The sequence below is a fragment of the Metopolophium dirhodum genome, chromosome 3 (genome assembly GCF_019925205.1).
Source record: "Metopolophium dirhodum isolate CAU chromosome 3, ASM1992520v1, whole genome shotgun sequence".
NCBI lineage: Eukaryota > Metazoa > Arthropoda > Insecta > Hemiptera > Aphididae > Metopolophium > Metopolophium dirhodum.
The window spans coordinates 10,972,618-10,995,326 of NC_083562.1; the positions used below are offsets into that span (position 1 = coordinate 10,972,618).

Below are 22,709 nucleotides of genomic sequence, written 5' to 3' on the forward strand. Positions count from 1 at the left end.
GTAATTTATTTTTCGAAAAATATTTTATAGTTACGTAATTACATTGTAAAATGTAGTCTTAAAGACATTTATTTTATTTTTTTGATACAATAAATTTGTAATAATTTTTATTTGTCTACACGCGTTATTATTTGATAAACCTATATATTTTAATAGTACCTACCTACAAGGCCAGATTTTGATGGCCCAGGCCTAATAAGGTTGAGGGCCCTAGATTTTATAAAATTTTTTTCACTGTCCCCTCAAATTGTCTATACTAAAATTCAACATTTCACATCGATTGTTTACAAATAAATAAAAATACGGCAAATAATGATCATTATTCATTCATAATGTTTATATTAATTTAAGTCAGAAATTCTAAAAGCATATATGGACAATTATATTTTATCGTTCAATTGTTTATTATTGTTTATAATTATTAAAATACTAAACAAAGTCTCACCAACACAGGTATATCAAAATATAGTAAAATTATCAACAGTACGTATGTCAAAATTGTTATAGCTATATTTTTTTTAGCAAAATCGTAGGAACGAGAATGTATAAGATAAAATGTTAAAGATGGAATGATTCATTGATTCATACTGAAACTCGATGATAAGAAAATGGATATTCGAGAATATATTACATTCATTAGTATGAAAAATATATTTAGTGTCATATATAGGGACATCAGTAGCGGTCAAACGGTGAAAGTGATGAGGATGATAGATTTCTGCCCCCACCATAACCTTTTTTTCAATATTTATAATAATAACTTATATATAGATGTAAAACTGTAACAAAAAATTATATTTCTAATGATTAAATAGTGTATGTTAAAGAAGTGTGAGCCGCCCCCCCTCCCATGACAAAATCATTTGAACGCCAGTAGGTATATTCTGTAGGTAAAGGTACAGTTTACAGATTACAGACGTACATTATTATTAATTATATTATATAATATGTACCTATTTTGTATAGTATCCTAAAAACAGTAAAAATTAAATTTTATTTATTTCAAATTATTGACTATTTACTATTAGGTAATCGAAATTCGGCAATGCTTCAAATATGAATTATATTACCTTTCATTTTTTAAGTTATGTAATTTACCGAAAAAATTATTAAAATAGTTATTCAATTCAGATAGTATTGGACTCATTAACATATATTATATGTCAAAGAACACTTAGTAATTATTTTACTATTATAATATAACAATCATGAGTCAAGCTAATATTGACATTTGGTAATACAATGTTATATTGGTACCTGTCATAAAGCAGGGTAATATAATACAACGGTATCTATCTAGTATAATTTAATATTATGTTATTTAGACCAATAAAGATAAATATGGTTTAGACATAAAATCGGTAATCATCTATTATAATAATTATAAGCTTAAAACACATATATATATGCGCACGACTCCTATTTGGATTAGCTATTCCATTTGTGGCTGCCCACACTCGTCGTCACACCGTTAACGATTGTAATTCGTTTTAATGTCAAAATGTTAAAAATAATTATTTTTGTTTCTTTGTTCATCGCCCATACATTTGTGTCCGCAGAGTACATATTCAAAGGATATGACGATAAATTCAAACCGGATTGGTGGCAATCGGAAATTATCTATCAAATTTACGTTCGTTCTTTCAAAGACAGTAACGGCGATGGAATCGGAGATTTCAATGGTACGTACAGTGTATTATTTTGTACTTGACGATGTAATAACATTTTCGTACACAGGTTTTCGAGTATTTAAAAAATAAAAATATAAAAACAGTTCTTAAAATGTTAATAAATCCAATTAAATTGTTTCTATATTTTCTACTTTAATTTGTTTGCCAAGTTTCAGTGGTATTATTAAAACTAAGGTTGTCACGATTTTTACACGAAAATTTGAATTAATCTAAAGAAAATAGCAATACTGTTTGGTAATTTTTTATTTTATTCATTTTTAATCGAGTGGGTAAGTATGATAATTGGAATGAAAATCTAAAATTTTAAAACTTCAAAAGTTTGTGGTAAATAGAAAAAAAGAAAAACGTAACTCAGTAATAATAAATTGGTGGGTAATTAAGTTAGGTACATTAACGAGATAGATATACCCAAGTGGTATAATGATTTTAAGCCAGTAAAAAGTCGATGTGGTCTAACCAAAAAACTCTATTTTTTAACTTTTTTTTTGAACTACGAGAGCCAGAAAGTTGATTGATAGTTCGTTAAATAAAAGCTCGTAAAGTAGATACAAAAGGTGAAATTTAAAAACTAAATAACTTTTTAATTATTAAAAAAATTAGTCAATTTTAGCTAGATTTTTCTATATCAATGCAGATCTCTGGAATTGGAAAACGGATTTTGTTGTTCAATGTCTTGTTAGAATCATATTGGCTAGGATAAGTACAGTGAACATTTCCACTATTCTATCTTTAATAACTTTATAAAAAATACAGACCTTTAAAAGTTTAAAGTTGTACAACATATAACACACATACACACATTTGTGTATATAAAAATGAAATATCAAAGGCGAACATTTGTTTACAATTTTAAGAGCACTAAAAAGTACGAGGTGAGTTCCATAAGAGTCGTACAACAAAAACAATTAAAAAAGGTTATGTGTTTAGCATTTTAGAAACGGACCACTAAGATTTTGTATATCTACTCGAAAGAAAAAATGCGTTCAGGTTCAGACAATTTCCCATTTCGTTTACTCTTTAAAGTAAAATTTGGTTTAATCCTATTGTAATAAAATATTTTCATAATATAGATAATAAAAACCAAAAATTATAAACTCAAGAAAGTGTTCTTACATTTCGACCCCGACTTGGAAATCGTTTTTTCCTAGTGAATGTTAAAACAAATAATTTCTGAATATTTTATTATTCAAGCCTTTATTGTTAACCTTAAGTAGGCAGGAATATCTACCATTTTCATTTGCATCCATGTTGTAACAGAATATTTTGAAATTTAATCGGTAACTATAGTATATTTTTTATAGGTATTACGGAAAAAGTGGATTATTTTAAAAGTATAAATGTTGGAGCGGTTTGGTTATCTCCCATATTTGAATCTCCACAAGATGATTTTGGTTATGACATATCAAACTATAAGCAGGTGGACCCATTATTCGGTACTATGGCAGACTTTGACCGGCTGAGAGATGCATTCCATCAAAGAGGTACGTTTATGATTGGTGTCTATAATAACGGTTGATGTCTGAACAAGACCTAATATTAACTTGATTGATTAAAAGGTATAAAAGTAATATTGGACTTTGTGCCAAACCACACAAGTGACGAACATCCGTGGTTCACAAAATCTGTAGAGCGTAAAGAACCTTACACGAATTACTATGTGTGGAAAGACCCAATTATCGATGCAAGTGGTAACAGAACACCTCCGAATAACTGGGTAAGTAATGAAAATCTATTTGACAATAATTCTAGCGCCACGCCGGTATAAAAGGTAACAGAAAACCCTGTCAAAAAAAAAAAATGTTGCTTTATAGGTTAGGTTACACATATGACAAACATTATGAAAAAATTATATTAATAAAAAATAATTTAAGAATTATACTAATGTCAGGAAATTTTAGTAAGAATATTTTGAAAAAATACGTTATTACGTTCCAAATTAATTTACGTACTTACTCAAAAAAAAAAAATTGATATTAAAAAAATAAACAACTTGACTTAAATAAAAATGTTTGCCATCAAAATATGTCTAAAGATTATAATAATTATAAATAGGATATTTTGAATTTTTCCAAAAAAAATGTTAAAATTAAAAAAATGTAATTTTTGGTAAAAAAAACTGTTAAGATACTGATTATGATATAAGTTAATTCATTCGTCATGTCTTTCTGTTACACCCTGTATAATATTGACTCGGTCTTTACAGTACGATTGGCATTTTTTATAAAATCGTCGTATATTAAACATATTGTTCTTTTCACTTTTGTCATTATTGCAGTTGGGAGTTTTCAATACTGGGTCTGCCTGGGAGTGGAACGAGAAACGTCAACAATACTATTTCCACGCTTTTCAAGTAAAACAACCAGACTTGAACTATAGATGTCCAATGGTCGTGGAAGAAATCAAGGTATTTATTCTCACTTATTCTCAATTTAAATAGTGTAGTATAATATTATACACATAATACTATATATTAGTAACGATTATACATAATATTATTATGTATGATCACTATGATAATAGCTGTAGTCGCATAAAATATATTAATTATGATTAAAATATTAATATACCGTAAACATGTCTCTAGAACATCATACTATTTTGGCTGGGACGTGGTGTAGATGGATTCAGATTTGACGCTGTCAATTATCTATACGAAAGAGAGGATTTAGAGGATGAAGAAAAATCTTACAAAGTCGGCGTACTGGACACTGATTACGACGCGTTGATACATAGCAACACATTAGATCAACCGGAAACATACGAAATGGTGCGCGTTTGGAGGGAACTGTTAGACGACTATTCGTCATCCGAAAAAATGACCAAGTGAGAAAAAAAAGTTTTACTTTCCTGTTATACGAGACTACCTTGTTTTTTGACAACATCACTACCCTGGCATCTAATACTACCAAAATGGTACTCTTATACGAGACTATGGCTATTGTAGCGACTACCACCCAAGACTATCTCCGTTATCACGACTACCACAATAGCTGACCGATATCATTTTTTTTTCATATAATAAATTCGAATGTGGCCATCTCCACAATACCTACACATCAACAAAAAAAATATCAAAGAATTAAATATGATTAATACAAAATTTAATAAGGTAGTCCGTGGACCGTGATACCTAATAGGAAAGTGCGCGAGTTTTGGTAGCCTTAGATAACAGGATTGTGATGTTTTACGAAACAAGCGCGGTAGTCGTGATAACGGAGTAGTCTCGTATAACAGGAAATCACCAAAAAAAAAAAATCCAACTCACCATCCGTCGAGGTTCATATTGGTTATTTTAAACGTTTCGAATAATAATATAATAGCAACGTATAAAATATATTCTGTAAATTCTCTTCGTATGGTTATTATATTATTCGTGCACGTAACTGTTATAATATTAATAATATCAACTCGTTTACGACAGCTTCTTCATGGTGGAATGTTACTCGCCATTGCCCAACACTATGAAGTACTACGGCAACTCGACATCTCCCGGAGCTCATTTTCCGTTCAACTTTTTGCTCATAAATACTTTCAATCAGCAATCCGACGCTAACGATGTCAACGACGTTATTAAATCCTGGATACTGAACATGCCTGAAGGCAAGTGGGCCAACTGGGTGGTAAGTATGTGATACTAAATGATCGGTTTTCACGGTTGACGTGACATTGTGCACAGGGCGATTATTTTACGAAACGACAATTTTCTTGGTAAATTCGTATAGAACATTTTGAGGGTATCCGTTCATCTAAACCTAAGTTTAGTAACACTTATTATTTATGGCTTATTAACATCTGGTTCGATAGTTGATTTTTATATATTCTCAGAAAAATATTCTGTTTTTGAAATATGAAATCAAAATATACGTTATTATTTAAAAAAAAATTATACCCATAATAAAAACGGTAAAAAATACGAGTTTATTGAAAATGTTTTGATGTACCTATAGGTTAGGTGCCTAGTTAATAACTTAGAAACATGTAAGAAAAATATTTTCAAAATCACTTATATTTTACTAGTAAACAACACTCTTTCGCTTCGTCAGATTAAACCGGTATCATAATAATGTCGTGTAATGCGTAAAATATATAATATATATAAAAAATACTTGTGGCTTGGTTGGCATGGTGGCTACAATCAATCACGCAACGTGGTTGAGAGTAAGTAACGTTCGCTGCCACTAGTTCCCGGATGGGTGACCACACATACACGTGATGCTAACCAATCTACCTAATCAACCGTCCCAACTCTACCGTATCAACCCTGTCAACCTCACAAGCTTAATTAAGTCGTCAAAAACTTAATATAGTAAAAAAGTATATAAAAAGATACTTATGCGGAGAAAACTGTATTTTGTTCGTTTGGGTGATTTAGCTCGGCAATCATGACAATTCACGATTAGCGTCTAGGACGAACCCGTTGTTGGTAGACGGCCTACACATGACGCAACTCCTACTTCCGGGAACCCCAATCACGTACTACGGTGACGAGATGGGTGTCCAAGACACGTATATTCGATGGAGCCAGACCGTGGACCCGGCCGGACGTAACGTCGGCATAACGCGGTACACGAAATTCAGTCGAGATCCCGCCAGAAGCCCGTTTCCCTGGGATAACTCTGTAAACGCCGGTATAATATTATTATATTCGTCATTTTCACCAATGCGGCAACAATAGATTATTATTGAATTCGCCGCGACGATCGATACCTAAAAGTGATAATATAATAGAACGTTTCCATCACAGGTTTCACCAACGGAACGAATGGAACGTGGCTTCCTATCAACCCGAACTATTGGCAAGAAAACTTGATTCAGTTGTCCAAGTTCAAGAGTCACCTTAAGACGTACAGACAGTTGGCGCGTTTGAGACAGAACCCCACAATCATTAAAGGAGACTTGCACGTATACGTACTCTCTAAATGGGTGTTCGGTTTTTCGAGGTAAGTTAGATTGATATGGGCCCAAGCTCGAATTAAAATAATTTTGGACCAGGGGCCAAAAAAATATAATTGGGATAGTCGAATATTGCACTTATTACCTAAAAAGAAATGGTCGAATTGCACTTGGGTTCAAAAAAAATAATGGTCAAACTGTACTCGTTCAAAAAAAGGAGTTAAAATTTCGGGTTACTATGGACGTTCACATATATTATTATAATAATATTTGACGATTTAAAAAAAAGAATAAAAAATTATATATATATAATTACTAAAAAAATTATCAAAATTAGATAAAAAAAAAAAAAAAGTTATAATAATATTAGATGATTTAATATATGTTTATTGTGAGAAATAAAGGTGTAACAACCCCCGGGGGAATGGTCTTATACTCCCCGTCACACAGTGGTTTACAATATGTTTATTGTATATATAATTTTTTTTTTTTTTTAATTGATCTTGAGCCCGGCAACTAAGGTCATTAGCTATTTTTGTTTTGTAGGTTTTTATGTCGGTAAGGGGAGGAACACGTGTGTGTTAGTTTTGGCAGAATTTTTGATTTGGGCACCCGTAGGTATCTGCCATGCCCGTGTGGGGGATGGCGGCACTTGCTCTCCGGACACCGTGACTTGCCCAAAGAAAAATGCCGCCCGCGACCAAGGTATCGAACTGGGGTCGGCCACTCCGTCCCCCTGTATATATAATATTATATATTTATATTAACATAATGGACAATGGTATGCATAAAACAATCATTTTTAACTACGTCAATAATTAAAATCATTGTCAGTCGTAAGCCTGTAAGTGGGAAGAGAAATGAGTGTATTATAACGTTTAACCCCTTCAAATCCATGATATTTTTGTTAGAATACTTTTTTTGAGCCCAAGTGCAGTTCGACCGGTAATTTATGGGCCAGATAGAAATACTCACCCGCGATTCGATCACCAAAGGAATATGGAGAAACTACGATAATTTGATAATCGAATTGTTTTAATTTCATATTACGTCATAAAGCTATAATATAATTTTATAAGTATAAACGATATAATTAACACTACGAATAGCTTATAAACGAATAATCTGAAGAGCATATTATTTGTATACGTTAATTATATTTTATCACTCATACAAACCTTTCAGTAAAATTGTGTTTTGATAAGACTTCTGATAGCTTTCTAGTAAGTCATTAGTGATTACACTAAATTAAATTTACTAAAGTTAACATTTTTTCTTTTCTAAAAGATTTATCAATAATTATATCCATTTGTAGTTGGTACTCGTAAAAACATTACAACGTACTCAAAAATTAAATAAGTAAAACCAAGTGTCATAAATACACGTTTGCGTTTGCTTATGCTTAAAATTATATTTTACAACAGTTTCATAACCATATTATTATACAAAGATACATAAATATATAAAACATTTTTTTGCTTTAACTTAGCATTATTATAGAAAAAAACATCACTATAATCGTTTGTGACAATGTTTAAAAATTTCTGGACCCTTCAAATTTTAAATATTTTAGCTTGAAAGTAGGAAACATTATTTTTATACCCGATAGCCTGAAGTCATCAATGAACGTAATTTTATCATCAAGTGTTATGTATATATTAACGGTTACGATTGTCACAACTATGCAACTAAAATTATATTATGTCAAGTCAATTTGAGTACCTATAATAGATACCCGATTAGTGATTACAGTAATAAATTGTCAACACAAAAATACCATATAGGTAGGTACAATAAAACAATCCATTGAATTAGTGAACCTAAAAATGTTAATTTTTGAAAAAAATAAGACAGAACTTGATTAATGGACAGTTGATGAATTACCTATGCCTTACATTATAGCATATTATACTTTACATATTATATTCTGTATAAGTTACACGTTGGTGATTTATTCATTTTAGGAGTTTTTTTGATCATCCAACTTTCTTCGTCGTCATTAACTTCGGCAGTGAATTTGAAACAGTTAATATAAAAGAAGCTAGACAAACGTTACCAAAAATATTAAAAGTTAAAGTTTCAAGTATAAACTCAGGTTATGTTACTGGGTAAGTTTAAAACATTTCAAATATAATAGTTTTCTGTGAACAATATTCAAAATGACAACAGACCCATTTTGTATACAATTATTGATGTAATTATTATTTTGTTTATAGTAATATAGTACAATCATGTTGCATAAATTTGAGACCAAAAGCAGCTATTGTACTCTCAACAGCAAAACCTAATGAAGACAGTTAAAAATGACTCATTAATATATAGAAGAAAGTATACAAGTTTAAGTACAAATTAAAATATAACTGGTTTTGAAACTTAATGCATAGTTTTTTTTATATTCTATTTGTATACATATTTTATTAATTTCATACCGTATATACAACAAGAATAGTGGTATTGGTCAACATTAATTTATTGCTGAACAACAAAAATTCAAAAGTGTTCAAGATTTGCTTAAACGCTTTATTATAAGCTTACTGATGTTAACAATGTTTCAGAATAAAATTATATACGGCAGTGCATTCAGGTTAATTTTTGTAATGTTATAGTAATTTGTAAAAATAAATTGAAGCGTATTAAATTTTAAAATCTTTTTGTTATTTTTGTGTAATAAACAAAACTCATCCAGAGTGCAAGTCCCTACATATCATAGGCAATTTTGATGCAATATACTAATATAGTTATAGATATCTACGTATAATAATTCTATGATTGAACAAAATATGTAATTTATTTTAAACATTAGAAGAAAATAGCATTCATTAGATGAGAGCAGGTAGGTACATTTTTAATAAATTCAAACATTATAACTATAGTTGTTATTTATTAAAAAATACAAATACAATGCAATAAAAAGTCACTCATTAGATACTAATTAAAATGCTCATTAAATGTTATACATTTCTAAAGAATACGTTCTTATACGAATTTCAAAGTCGTTTTACAAAAAAAAAAAACGACAGTTACGAGGCGTTTATTTTGTGTTGATTTTATAACCTTAAATAGCATGATCCCATACGAGGGAGATGTCTATCTTTTAAAGGTTTCGGAAATATTGAGGAAATTTTTATTTAAAAATAAATGATAATATGTATCACTTCATTATAATATACAATTAATAAATAATTTTAATTCGATTTTTATTTCATAATAGAACTTAAAACATATCGGATGTCTTAATAACTAACCCTGCATAGTAAAATTAATAATAGGTCTTGAAAAACGATAGATAAACGTGTATTGTTCATATAATGTTACATTATATACTTAAACTCTTAATATGTTCATTCATAACAATACAATCTCATATTAACTTGTAATTTTTATATTCCGATTCGAGTTCATTACAAATATATTATAGATAAGATTTTTTTAACTGTATAAAAATACTTGATAACAATAATTTTTAATTACATGCAAATGACACTACAATAAATTTTCATTGATGTCATACGTATAATGTATGTCATAAAATCAACCAACACAATTATTTTGAATTATTAAAAGCAAATATAATTTAATTTTTTTGTAGGCTGGTTCAATTTTTAAAAAGTAGTTTTCGTAATTTTGTTTAAAAAAAATATTTAGATAAAAACAAATTTTGACTACCTAACGGTTGACAAGTAAGTACATTGCTTTTTGAAGGTATACCAAACAAACGATAAATAATGAACAACACTATCAATCTATACCTACTCTGTAAAATATAATGAATACTAAATATTTTTGATTAATACCTATTGCGAATAAAAGAAGTACCTAAAATCGGTCTGTTTACGCTGTTTGTTTTAGAAATTTCCAAATGTTTGTCATAAATTGATAAGTACATTATATATTATTATTGTATTATAAATTAATTTATTAAATTAAAATATATTAACAATTAATACAATACGAATCTTAATGTTTATAAGAAAAACTCGTATTCAAATATGATGCAATATTAAGTAAAAAATAATAACTTTTATATTTATTCAGTTAAATATTACATGTAATAATATTATGATATATTATTCTCGTATCCAATTTTTTTATTTCATAACTTAAATACAATTTTACTTATCTGAACTAGATGATATAGACATTGGTATCTTTATACATTATGCATTTGTGCGGTTTTCGTAGTAGTTATGTTTTAATTTTTTTAGGGCACTATTGCGTCATTGAAAATGTGCGATAGGTAGGTATAATATTATTCATAAGTCACAATACATCTAATATTTACTTTTAAAGACAATAGTCGATAAGGATGTCGTAACATACGAATTTAATGGTTATTTTGTTTTAGTAAAAATTATAAAAAGCATATACCTATATTATTGAACATAAAACATAATATATATATATATATATATATATATATATATATATATATATATATATATAAAAAACATTTCAAGTATATTGAACACTCTAATTATTTTAGTGTTCGATGTGAACAAATTAGTAATTAATGAAATCATGTTTACTAGTTATCCACTTACTTGAAACATAATATTTTTACATTATTTTTATCAATACAACATTTAATTTAAAGATCAAAAATGTATTATTAAAATGAATTAAGTTATGGACATGATGCTATTTTACAGATCCTTGATTTTTATACTAATTTTGCTTCATTCACCTCAACGCAAACCATTATATTTTATATTGTAATTTTAAATAAAAAATAAAGAGTTGAAGATGATTAGTTGCGTTCCCATCAACGATTTCGAAAATAGCTTTTTTAGCATTTAATTCGTTACACAGTCATAAAGTATTATTTAATTGACCATGTTTTTAATAATAATATCCAAAATTTATTATAAATAATCAAAATCGAAACGTTTAAATTTTCCTATACATAGCTTAAAATACAATTTCAATATTATCATGTATTACGTATACGTCACTATTTTAAAATTGTCAATTGTTTTTTTATTAACGCTATTGGTGATTTCAAATTTATAAAACTAATCTATCATGTACTTATGACATTTTTAAAAAAAATATTTATGTTCTTTCATACACCAACGTGTATAATACATACAATTAGTTATTTTTTTCGTTCAAATATTTAATATTTGTTTTCTTTTATTATGCATAGATTTAAATGTAACTATAATAATATTATTTTTATATAAAACTGATAACTGATAAGTATAGTTATATAAAGTGATTGAGCCATGTATTTAATCGGGGGTTTTAAATAGGCAATTTTAAGACAGAGCTAACAATTATTATTGAAATTAATTTACAAAAAATGTATAATTTTTCTAATATCAGTGCATCGTAAGGTAATATACAATTACTAAATTATGTATACAAATTATTTTGAAAAATTTAAAGTTATATTCAATAATTGATATTGATACTAAAATAATCACATTATTACTATAAATAAACGATGACTGCAGTTCTGTCGTTTGAATAACTTAACTCAATATTTGTACCTATATAATATTACGATCGACCACATCACTTCATAATTTATTATTTTTATTGATAATCTAATCTATATAATAATTGTATGGAGTTTTTTTAGAATTTGTCAATATCAATATAATATAAAATAAACGATTTTTGTTACGTAATTATATTAATGCAAACAACACAATAGGTACATAGGATTATAGGTAACTTTATTACTCGTAAACAAAACATGTAATACAGTTCGAAAATATATGCAAGATAATATTATAACCACTAAGTATCGTCTTATTCATAGGAAACAACTTCAATGAACAGTCGCTATAGTGCCTCAACAATTTTTAAGTATAATAGTAATTTTTTTTTAATAATAATAATAAAAATATCAATATAAAAATCACGTTTTTTTCGTTCGCCAGGCTATGAAAATCAAACCGTTACTTTGTTTACTTTTTTAATACACCTGTTTTACGGATTAAACTGCGTAATGCGATCAACTCTCGAGTGCGCTGATTATGCGTTACCTAAAAGATAGGACCTCGGCCACTTACAAAAAATTACGTGCAGATAAATCCGTAAAAATCATATCAAAGTGCATAAATAGGCCACGATTGACTGTGGGTTCAACATTACGGGTGTGTTGTACACTCGGCACGCAACACGACCACTCAGCCAACATGTTTAAGGCGATCACGGTGTGCATGTGGCTATTCGCCTTCAAAAGTCTTAATGTGTCGTCCGAGTATGTTTATGAAGGTTTGAGCGATTCGGTCGAACCAGACTGGTGGCAGACGGAAATTATCTATCAAATATACGTAAGATCGTTCAAAGACAGCGATGGCGACGGGATCGGAGACCTGAACGGTGAGTACCTACGTCTTAACAATTCAGACACAATCATTGACTGGTATAATATTCATTATTTTTTTTTTTTTTTTGTAATTCTTCACATATAAAAATTATTATAGCCCAAATACCTATGCAACGACTATTACTAAGGTTAAACTAAAAGCTATTAGTTATAGTTTGTACTAAACTATACTATATCGATTTAATTTATTTATAGTGACATTGATTTACTTTTAAAATCAAATACCTCATTAATAGATTGAATATGAAACTGAAAAACTAAAAAAAGAACAACATTTTACATTTTACATAAAGAACGATTAATTATGAACTAGATGTCCCCGAAAAATGTAAAATTATAAATAATTCGACTATTAAAATGTAATGCACTAATACATTTAAAAATATCCCAAAAATTGTATTCACATCAATAAATAAACATTTTTGTGTAATTATTTGAATGTAAAATATTATTAATTTATTATAATATTATAGTTTGAAATAGATTGTTATTTTTTTCTTATAATGAATTTATTCCTATTTTATTATCATCCCTAACAAACGATAATGATTAAATATAATATTTACACTGTTAAAGAACTTTAGAAGTGATCTCGATGATATTCTAAGTACCAAAACGAGAAATCATTTGATATTGAATTGAATCAACAAAGTCAGAACCATAGGAGGGTACTTAATAAGTAATTGCATGTAAAAAATAAAGGCAACTGCCAGGTTTGAAAAGTGCTTGAGTATAAGTATTCAAATACTTTTTAAGTACTCAAATCCATATTTTAAATATTTTTGAAAAAATTACTTGAACACATTTATTTTTAGTTCTTTCTCAAAGTATCTATATTTATAAATACTAATTTTTGAATAGTTTTTTTTTTTATAAATTAATACATTATTTTCTATGATCAATTATTTAGATCAGTGGTTCTCAAACTTTTTTTTCACGTTCCATTTAAGTATATTATCAATCAGTCGCGTACCACTGATGATTAAAAAATAGAACAATACAAACTTTACATAGTTAAATACATTTATTTTAAATAAAAATGCGGTAAAATATTACAATATGATAATAAATTTTATTATACATTTATTAATACAAATTTATTAGAATCTAATTTATTAGATATCAGATATCTTGTTTATTGACGTATTTCCCGTGAAATCTGAGTATTAAAAAAACTCACATGACAATGTATAAAGTATAACATAGCTATTTTTTCGATCAACCAATAAAAATATGACATTGCATACAAAGGACTGTCCTACATATTACCTCTATCATCCCATGCCCTATTATTACATTGTTGATTTAACAATTGTTTTAGTGGAATAACATTAATAATTTATCATTAGGGGGACGGAGTGGCCGACCCGAGTTCGATGCATTTTTCTTCGGGCAAGTCACGGTGTCCGGAGAACAAGTGCCGCCATCCCCCACCCGGGCATGGCAGATACCTACGGGTGCCCAAATTAAAAATTCTGCCAAAAACAAATCACGAGTAAACAAATCTACAGTACCCCCCCCCCCTACAGTACCACAGGCTAATGACCTAAGTAGTCGAAGCCTTAACCCAAAAAAAATAAAAAAAAAAAATTATCATTACTCATACGCATTCAACGTACACGTTATGACATTTTATTTTGTCTTTTATAGGTATAACAGAAAAAGTCCCATATTTTAAAACTATAGATGTTGGCGCCGTTTGGTTATCACCAATATTCCTCTCGCCACAAAATGATTTCGGATACGATATATCCGACTACAAAGAGATTGATCCTATTTATGGCTCAATGGCAGACTTTGAACGGATGAGGGATGAGTTTCACAAGCATGGTATGTGGTCTTATTATTGAAGATTTTTTTAAAAATGGTGTACTATATTGTTGAATCTTACACAAAGGCATAAAGATCTTATTGGACTTTGTGCCGAATCACACGAGTGACGAACACGAATGGTTCCAAAAATCAGTTAAGAAAATAGAGCCTTTTTCTGACTATTACGTATGGAAAGATCCGATCCGTGATTCACATGGAAACAACACGCCTCCGAGTAATTGGGTTAGTAATACAGATATTTTACATTTTTACTTATTATATGGTATAAATTTACAGGTAGCACTGATTCACTATTATAATATTATGTGTCATATTCACAGAATATATGAACGGATTTCCTTCTAAATATTGAACTTTAGTTTCAATACAGTGCTTTTAAGGGTTCTCTTATATAAAAAATCATTATATTTCCTCCAATGTTCTTGATTCAAGGCATAAACTCTTCCACCACATTATGAATAGTTTCATTAATGTTCACAAATGACAAATCTCTAACCTTTGTACGTAAATAAGTCAACACACATGAGTTTAATTTTTTTCGATTATTAAAATATTTTACCGTAATTTATTGTAAGTACCATCTTTTTATAGGATGTCCCTAATTTATTTGTCGAAACAAGTTGTCTTTACTCATTAGACAAGAACTAATTGATGATTAAACTTCATTGCTTAGGTATTTTCTAAAAAATAAAAGATATCTTTATCAATTTTATTTAAAAGCCTCTGAAATCTCAATTGTTTTTACCAATTATGAAACAACATTTAACACACGAAAAATGTTCGTAAAATTGAGGTTTTGTACATTGTACAATATGCCTAACTTTGAACGCGCACTGTAAGCCTGTAAATGTATGGTTTGAGTTGATTGAAAATTATATATTATTTATATTGATGTAACTAGATCTTCCTTCATTAAATGTACGTCTCATTGAACGTTGTATATTTTCGTACAGGTGGATTGTAAATGTTTTTATTTAAAAAAAAAAAAGTATAATGTTTATCATAATCAAAACTAAGTAGTAAATTTATGTTTTGCAAATCAGTTTTAAACCAAAGGTATTTTTTAGTGCTAAATTTATAAAATGATATCTTGTTGCATATTAAATATTGAGTGAGTATTTCATTTTAAAATTGGTCACATAGTGTTAATTATGTCAGAACTTTATATACGCAAAGTTTATTATAGGCACTAAACTAACTTTGAAATACTTACCAGAATCTAAGTATATAGGTATTCACTATGGAGTTCAATTAAAACTTAAAACTGATTTTATAACTGAAGTATATGTCAAGAACAATAAAATGTAATCTTTGAATATATAAGTAGGTATTGAAAAGAATATTGTACTTATATAAATGTATATTATATAATATGTTATATACGGTTTGTTAAACAGTATTTATAGTATTTTATACACATATCGTTTCATTATAATAAAATAGTAATTAGTAAATAATAGAGTAAATTTAAAATGACATTTTACTAATATTATTCACTCATGAAATAAAACGAAAAATGTGTTGTAGTGTTGTACACTTGTACCTATATTGATGATATAATAATGAGATGTTTAAATTATTAAGATCACACAATGCCAGGACACAATATTAAATACGTCATAAGCCACTATACCTCGAAATTATTATTAAGCTCATCCTAGATCCCGTAAACTTGTAAATGAAAAGAAAAGAAAAGTTCCTTCAATATATAAAACTACTAGAAAAAGTATAATAATATTTTAACTGTAAATAACTGAATAATTGTATTGGTCACCAGTTAAATGTTTTTCATTATTACTGATGTCTTTTTTTTAATTGCAAAAGCTAATGGATACATACGTCGAAAAAAAAATAATAATACAATTTTGAAAAACAATTATGAAATAAAATAATAATGACTACTTATTTTAATATCCGTACGTTCAAACACGATTATTATACAAGGTTTTGTTGATTTCCAGTTGGGTGTGTTCAACAGTGGATCTGCGTGGGAATGGAATGAAGAACGTCAACAATATTATTTACATCAGTTCCAAGTGAAACAGCCCGACTTGAACTACAGAAATCCGTCGGTTAGAGAAGAAATAAAGGTACCTAGTACACCAGTGATGTTTAAAAAAACAATCATTCCGTTGTTGATTAATATTTCAAACGAATAATTTTATTTCCCAAGAACACGCTATTATATTGGTTGGGACGTGGCGTCGACGGGTTCAGATTCGATGCGGTGAACTATCTATTCGAAAGAGAAGATCTAGCTGACGAACCTAAGTCTAATAAAATTGGCTATTTGGACACCGATTACGATTCTTTAACGCATACGAGCACACTTGATCAACCTGAAACGTATACCATCGTTCGTCAATGGAGGCAGATGCTGGACAGTTACAGGACTAGGGAAAAGAAAACCAAGTAATTAAAAAGTAGAAACATAAATATTTATGTAAAGGTGTGTAACCACGTCATGGTAGTGTTGGCAGTCACCACTCACCACAAATTGTTGATACTAGGTATTAGGTACTATAATAGTATATAATATACGGACATACACTGGTGTTTGTTGACATGTAGGCACAATGACTAATAAGTATTTGAGGAATGTTAAAAAATCGTTATTTTTTGATTATATATTTATTTATTAAATATTTGATACTGTCAGAATATAATTAAAATTGTGACTGTAACACAAAGTTAGAGATTATAGTATTTTTATTTATAAAAGTTACTTTAGTTAAGTTTACTCTAAGTTTACGTCTACATCTGACGGAGACATATAAAACATACCATTGTGAAATCAAGACATTAATCGGTCCAGTCAGAATCTAAACACGTAATAATATTATAGTACCTAATATTTTTTATTGATTTACATTTAATTATAATATACTTTTAATAATTACACCTTGAAATTTCATAATGTTCCAATAGTAAGACACGCATTATTTATTAGATTTCGATATACCAATTTTATTATTTATTTAATATTATATTTATTGATTATATTATATTTTACACTGGTATATTGAATGTTTATTTACGGTTCATCAACACGGTGTTTTTTAGGTTTATGATGGTGGAATGTTACTCACCAATTGATAAAACTTTGTTGTACTACGGTAGTAATTCAGAGCCTGGCGCTCATTTTCCATTTAACTTTTTATTCATCGGAACGTTCGATCAACAGTCTGATGCTGCTAAGGTCCATACAATGATAAAATCATGGATTCGTGGTATGCCCACCGGCATGTGGCCTAACTGGGTGGTGAGTAGAACAGTTGAGAGAACAACTTTCTATAATTAGTACTTATTTGAACAGTAATATTATCGATGGAAAATTATTATGACGTTCAGTTAGGTAACCATGATAACGCGAGAGTGGCTTCGAGGAGCAATCCAATGTTAGTTGATGGACTACACATGATCCAACACCTGTTGCCCGGCACCTCGGTGACTTATTACGGAGACGAACTAGGTCTAATCGATACAAACGTTCGTTGGGACCAAACAGTTGATCCAGCGGGGCTTAATGTAGGCCCCTATAGGTTCTTGAAATTCAGCAGAGATCCCGTGAGGACTCCATTCCCATGGGACAGTTCGTATAACGCAGGTGAATAATTAAGTGAATAATGTGTATAATACTGCTGCAGTAGATATAGCTTTATAAAATAATAATATGAGTTACCTATTCTATATCAGAAAAATTCATTGTTACCTTAATCCCTCGTTATCACATGCAGGTTTTTCTAATTCGTCTTCGTTGTGGCTTCCTCTCAACTCTGATTATTGGAAAAAAAATATGGCAGAAGAATCAAGGTTTAAAAGTAACCTGAGGTCATACAGGCAATTGGCTCGGTTAAGGAAGAGTCTGACATTTGTCAAAGGCGATTTGCATTTATACACACTGTCCAAATGGGTGTTTGGATTTTCACGGTAAGATTTTCAATAACTGTCGTATACTTGTATTATTGTATCATTTAAGTATAAGATGTTTCACTATTATTGTTATGAAAATTATATTATTTATTATATTATATATATTATATTAGGTACATACCTACTCTATATACTAGGTGGAAATACTTACATTTATATTTAAAAATAATTATTTTAAATCCAGTGTAATTATACATTTTTAATAATTATCTTTATCTCATAAACTTTAACATAAAACTAAAATTCTTTTTTTTTCTTGCTAACTCTATAAGTATTATAATTTATTTTCCATTTTTACTCTTATTGGAATACTAACATACTACCTGAATAACATATTGTACTTGTATAAAAAATAATAGTTTAATATTAATTGTTATTTGAATTTCCATTAGTTAATTAAATATTAATATTTAATTTAGATACATTTAAAGACGAAATGTAAATTAATTGAAAAATGATTACATGATACAAGTGTATAACACATTTGTTTTAAATTTATAGGTCTTCTAAAATTATTTAACTTGTCAAGATTTTACAAAAACGAATAAGACTAATTTATTGATTTGTTTAGGAGTTTTTATGATCACCCGACTTACTTCGTCGTAGTTAACTTCGGAAGTGAAATAGAAACTGTTAACTTATTAGAAGCTAGAGGTACTTTACCAATAACTTTGAAAGTTAAGGTCTCTAGTATTAACTCTGGTTTTGTTACCGGGTAAGTAACAACATATTTTACTATTTATAATTAATTTTAAATAATAATTTTAAACTACCTACCTACTATATGCAATTAAACATATAAATGTTTATACTTTTACGAACAATTTAATTTAATTTATTTAAATAATAAGTTATTTATTTGTTATTTTGTTATTGTTCTAGAAATATATTACGTACTGATAAAGTGTTACTGCGCCCAAAAGCAGCTCTTGTACTTACAACCTCAAGAATCAACGAAGATTCATAATCTAATTTAAACAATATTTAATATATAATTTGTACAAGATGTATATAAGTTACATTGTTATAACTTATAAAAATGATTGATTATACTATATAACAATGTTTATATAATTGTAATCAGTTCTCAATAAAAATATTTGAAAGTTTCTACTGATATATCATATATATATACCTATAATTTAAACTGTATAAGAAATTAGGTAAGACTATTATCATTAATTTAATATTATTATTAATGTGAGTTTTTCGTCTTTCGATAAAAACTAAGAATTTACTATGGGCAACCGTTTAAACAGTAATTATAATCAAGGCTGGGCGAGTTAATGATTTTTTTTAACTAAGTTAAGTTAAGTTAATATGCACCAATAACAAAAAGTTAATTTAACTATAAGTTAACTCAGTTAAGTTAAAAGTTAATACACACTTTTTGTTAACTTTTTATCAAGTTAAAATAAGTTAATTTGTTTATACAACGCTATCGTACTTAATTTTTTTCCAACCCAAAACTAAATTATAGGATATAGTGTTAATACTTCATACAGTATTTCCATATAAGTTAGATTCGAATGATATACATTTTTAACTTTAAACAATTTACGATACATATTTTTTGACATGAAAACGAAATAGACTGAAATAGTGAAATATTATAAAATTAAAAACAAAATAAATTAACTTAACTTACTTCTTAAAATGAAAAATTAACTTGTTAATTTCACGTTAATTTAGAAAGAAATTTAGTAAGTTAACAGTTAAGTTAATGAAAAGCCAAAAGTAACTAGTTAAGTTAAAAAGTTAAAATAAAATTGACTTTTTAACTTAACTTTAACTTTTTAACTCGTTAATGCCCAGCCTTGATTATAATAAACCTACAAGTGATAAGATATCAATATAATATTTTAGATTCTGAATGGAGCGTAAGAATGTATTGATTATACAATGATGTGTGTTTTTTTCTGTTTGTCACCAACATTAATTTGATAGAAAAAATGCTCTGATTTTCGAGGTCAGCATCTTTTCTGATAGAAAAGTGAATCTTTGGTACTTTTTAGATGTCAAAATTTAAAAATAGTTTTAGAAAGCATCAAGAAAAAAATAATAAAAAAAATTTTAAAAAGTAGTAATTTTCACGCAAAACCAATTTTTGAAAAAATTTATTTGTTTTTTTTTGGTGTAACTCAAAAAAAAATTAACCGTAGCCCCTTGAAATTTTCACCAATTATTTATATTAGTATTTTCCATAAATGGTAACATTTTCGAAATATTTTGACTTTTTTTTGAGCTGAATTTAAAAATCTTCAAACTATTTTTCAGTTAGAAAATCATAAAAGTGTTTCCTTTCATAACTAAGATTAGAAGTTTTGATAGAAGTTTCCCAATACATTTTCCTACCTTCAACAGAAAAAAAAAATTACCAGAAAGTAACATTAATTTTTATAAGCGTTTGAATTTAACATTTTTACGATATCGGATTTTCATCGGTAAATTAACGTATTTTCATCTATACATTTTTAATATTTTGTTGTAATTCATAAACTAATAACTGTTGACAATTGAAATTTTTACCAAATGTTAAAATTACTATTTTCAAGCAATTTTGACTCTTTTTGAGCTATATAATAGCCATAAGAATTTTTAAATATTGTAAATTATTTTTTGTCACGTCTGCACCGATAGTTTAGCTTACAATGACGGTTGAAGCGTTGGAAAGCGACTTTTTTTCCGTCTTGAGGGTGGTAAAGTGAGAATCCTCATATTGCCGGGTCTATACCACGGTCCTTACAAAACATATATACTTATGGTTACATCTTATATTCATTATTCATATTATAACCTCCACGCATGCGTGTTTAAAATAAAAAAAATCAAATCGTTCCTTTCATGAAATTTTTTTTGTAGAATAGTCTGGTTGTTGTATAGATCCCTTTTCCGTGATCGATGAACGCAGAGGCAAGTCAACAAATAGAATGTGTGGCTCGAACGGGAAGGCCATTTCAGTCTTGGACGAAATGCGGCCCTCGCCTGCGACTGAAATAGCTCACTTCCCGCCCTTGTCACACGACAATATATACTATAATTCATTACAATTTTATCGATATTAAGTGTTACCATATAAATTGCAGGTAGATTATCTAATTAATTATTTGTTACGATGATTGTGTTACTGTTGGAGAAGAATTATAGAGAATGTGACATGTGAGAATACTCAATCATGCACAGGGAGATCGCATAATTTTTTAGTGTTGTTATTGTGTTTTTTTTTTTGGTATAAAAGAGTCAAATGCAAAATGTAAATGAAACGAGCCTACCCATTTTATATTGATTTGTATGTTCCTTGTAAAACTGGAGACCAATATTTTGATATTTGTATCAAACTAAAACGTAATTTTTTTTTAATTATTATGGGGTTGTTTATTAAGTCATGCTACGACATTAACCTAATCATTACATTTGAATTATACTAGGTACTAGCTGAATTAATGTACCGTTCTTTATCTTTATGCTATGGAACATAATCAAAACTATAACTTACAAATATGTAACCTATGTACCTGTTTATAAATTATAACTTAAAATTGAAATCAATCTTTTTCATAATTTAGTAAAATGTAGTGCCGTTCTTCATGATTTCATTGAAAATACATTACCAACAAAAAAAGTATGTGAATAATTCACCACTGGTTTGTTATTTCCAACTGTGTAGTTGTCAGTTGGACGGGCTGGTTTGACAATATTCTAATACAATTACAAGTTTACCAAAATAAAGTGTTAAAACTGACTTTAAATACAAATCTAATAGACATCCAACAGAAACACTGTACAATAATCTAAAGGTATATTGCCTGTTAAAAAATTATACTATTAAAGTATTGCTATATTTCTAAAAAAAAACTTAATATGTTAAATCATTTATCACATAGGTAATATCATATGTCATCAATACTATTTACTAAGTATACTAAAAACAATTTTCTAGTGAATTTTCCGAATAAGACAATATCAAGAAGACATATTCAAATAGTTGAGACAAAACTAATTAATAAAATACCTATTGT

At 28.2% G+C, this 22,709-nt stretch overlaps 2 protein-coding genes across 2 annotated transcripts; both read left to right on the forward strand.

The window, feature by feature from the left end:
• The first annotated feature begins 1,418 nt into the window (after window positions 1-1,418).
• Window positions 1,419-9,230, forward strand: LOC132940942 (maltase 2-like). The gene is made up of 10 exons (XM_061008749.1): window positions 1,419-1,682; window positions 2,993-3,172; window positions 3,248-3,405; window positions 3,967-4,095; window positions 4,276-4,514; window positions 5,113-5,311; window positions 6,064-6,319; window positions 6,436-6,631; window positions 8,549-8,692; window positions 8,801-9,230. Exons 1-10 carry the CDS (start codon window positions 1,502-1,504, stop codon window positions 8,883-8,885), a joined length of 1,767 nt encoding a protein of 588 aa, XP_060864732.1. The 5' UTR covers window positions 1,419-1,501; the 3' UTR covers window positions 8,886-9,230.
• A 3,435-nt stretch (window positions 9,231-12,665) lies between these two features.
• Window positions 12,666-19,801, forward strand: LOC132941601 (maltase A1-like). Its single transcript, XM_061009727.1, has 10 exons — window positions 12,666-12,917; window positions 14,575-14,754; window positions 14,822-14,979; window positions 16,719-16,847; window positions 16,931-17,169; window positions 17,821-18,019; window positions 18,109-18,364; window positions 18,495-18,687; window positions 19,262-19,405; window positions 19,573-19,801. The coding sequence occupies exons 1-10, from the start codon at window positions 12,731-12,733 to the stop codon at window positions 19,655-19,657; spliced, it is 1,770 nt and encodes a 589-aa protein (XP_060865710.1). The 5' UTR covers window positions 12,666-12,730; the 3' UTR covers window positions 19,658-19,801.
• The last annotated feature ends 2,908 nt before the right edge of the window (window positions 19,802-22,709 follow it).

Bases quoted from the DNA above. Each gene is read 5' to 3' on its own strand.
- LOC132940942 (XM_061008749.1), top strand. From the start codon at position 1,502: ATGTTAAAAATAATTATTTTTGTTTCTTTGTTCATCGCCCATACATTT. The intron at 6,320-6,435 runs GTATAATATTAT...TTTCCATCACAG, and splicing joins GGATAACTCTGTAAACGCCG to GTTTCACCAACGGAACGAAT. The intron at 6,632-8,548 runs GTAAGTTAGATT...TATTCATTTTAG, and splicing joins TGGGTGTTCGGTTTTTCGAG to GAGTTTTTTTGATCATCCAA.
- LOC132941601 (XM_061009727.1), top strand. From the start codon at position 12,731: ATGTTTAAGGCGATCACGGTGTGCATGTGGCTATTCGCCTTCAAAAGT. The intron at 18,020-18,108 runs GTGAGTAGAACA...TATGACGTTCAG, and splicing joins GCATGTGGCCTAACTGGGTG to TTAGGTAACCATGATAACGC. The intron at 19,406-19,572 runs GTAAGTAACAAC...TTATTGTTCTAG, and splicing joins AACTCTGGTTTTGTTACCGG to AAATATATTACGTACTGATA.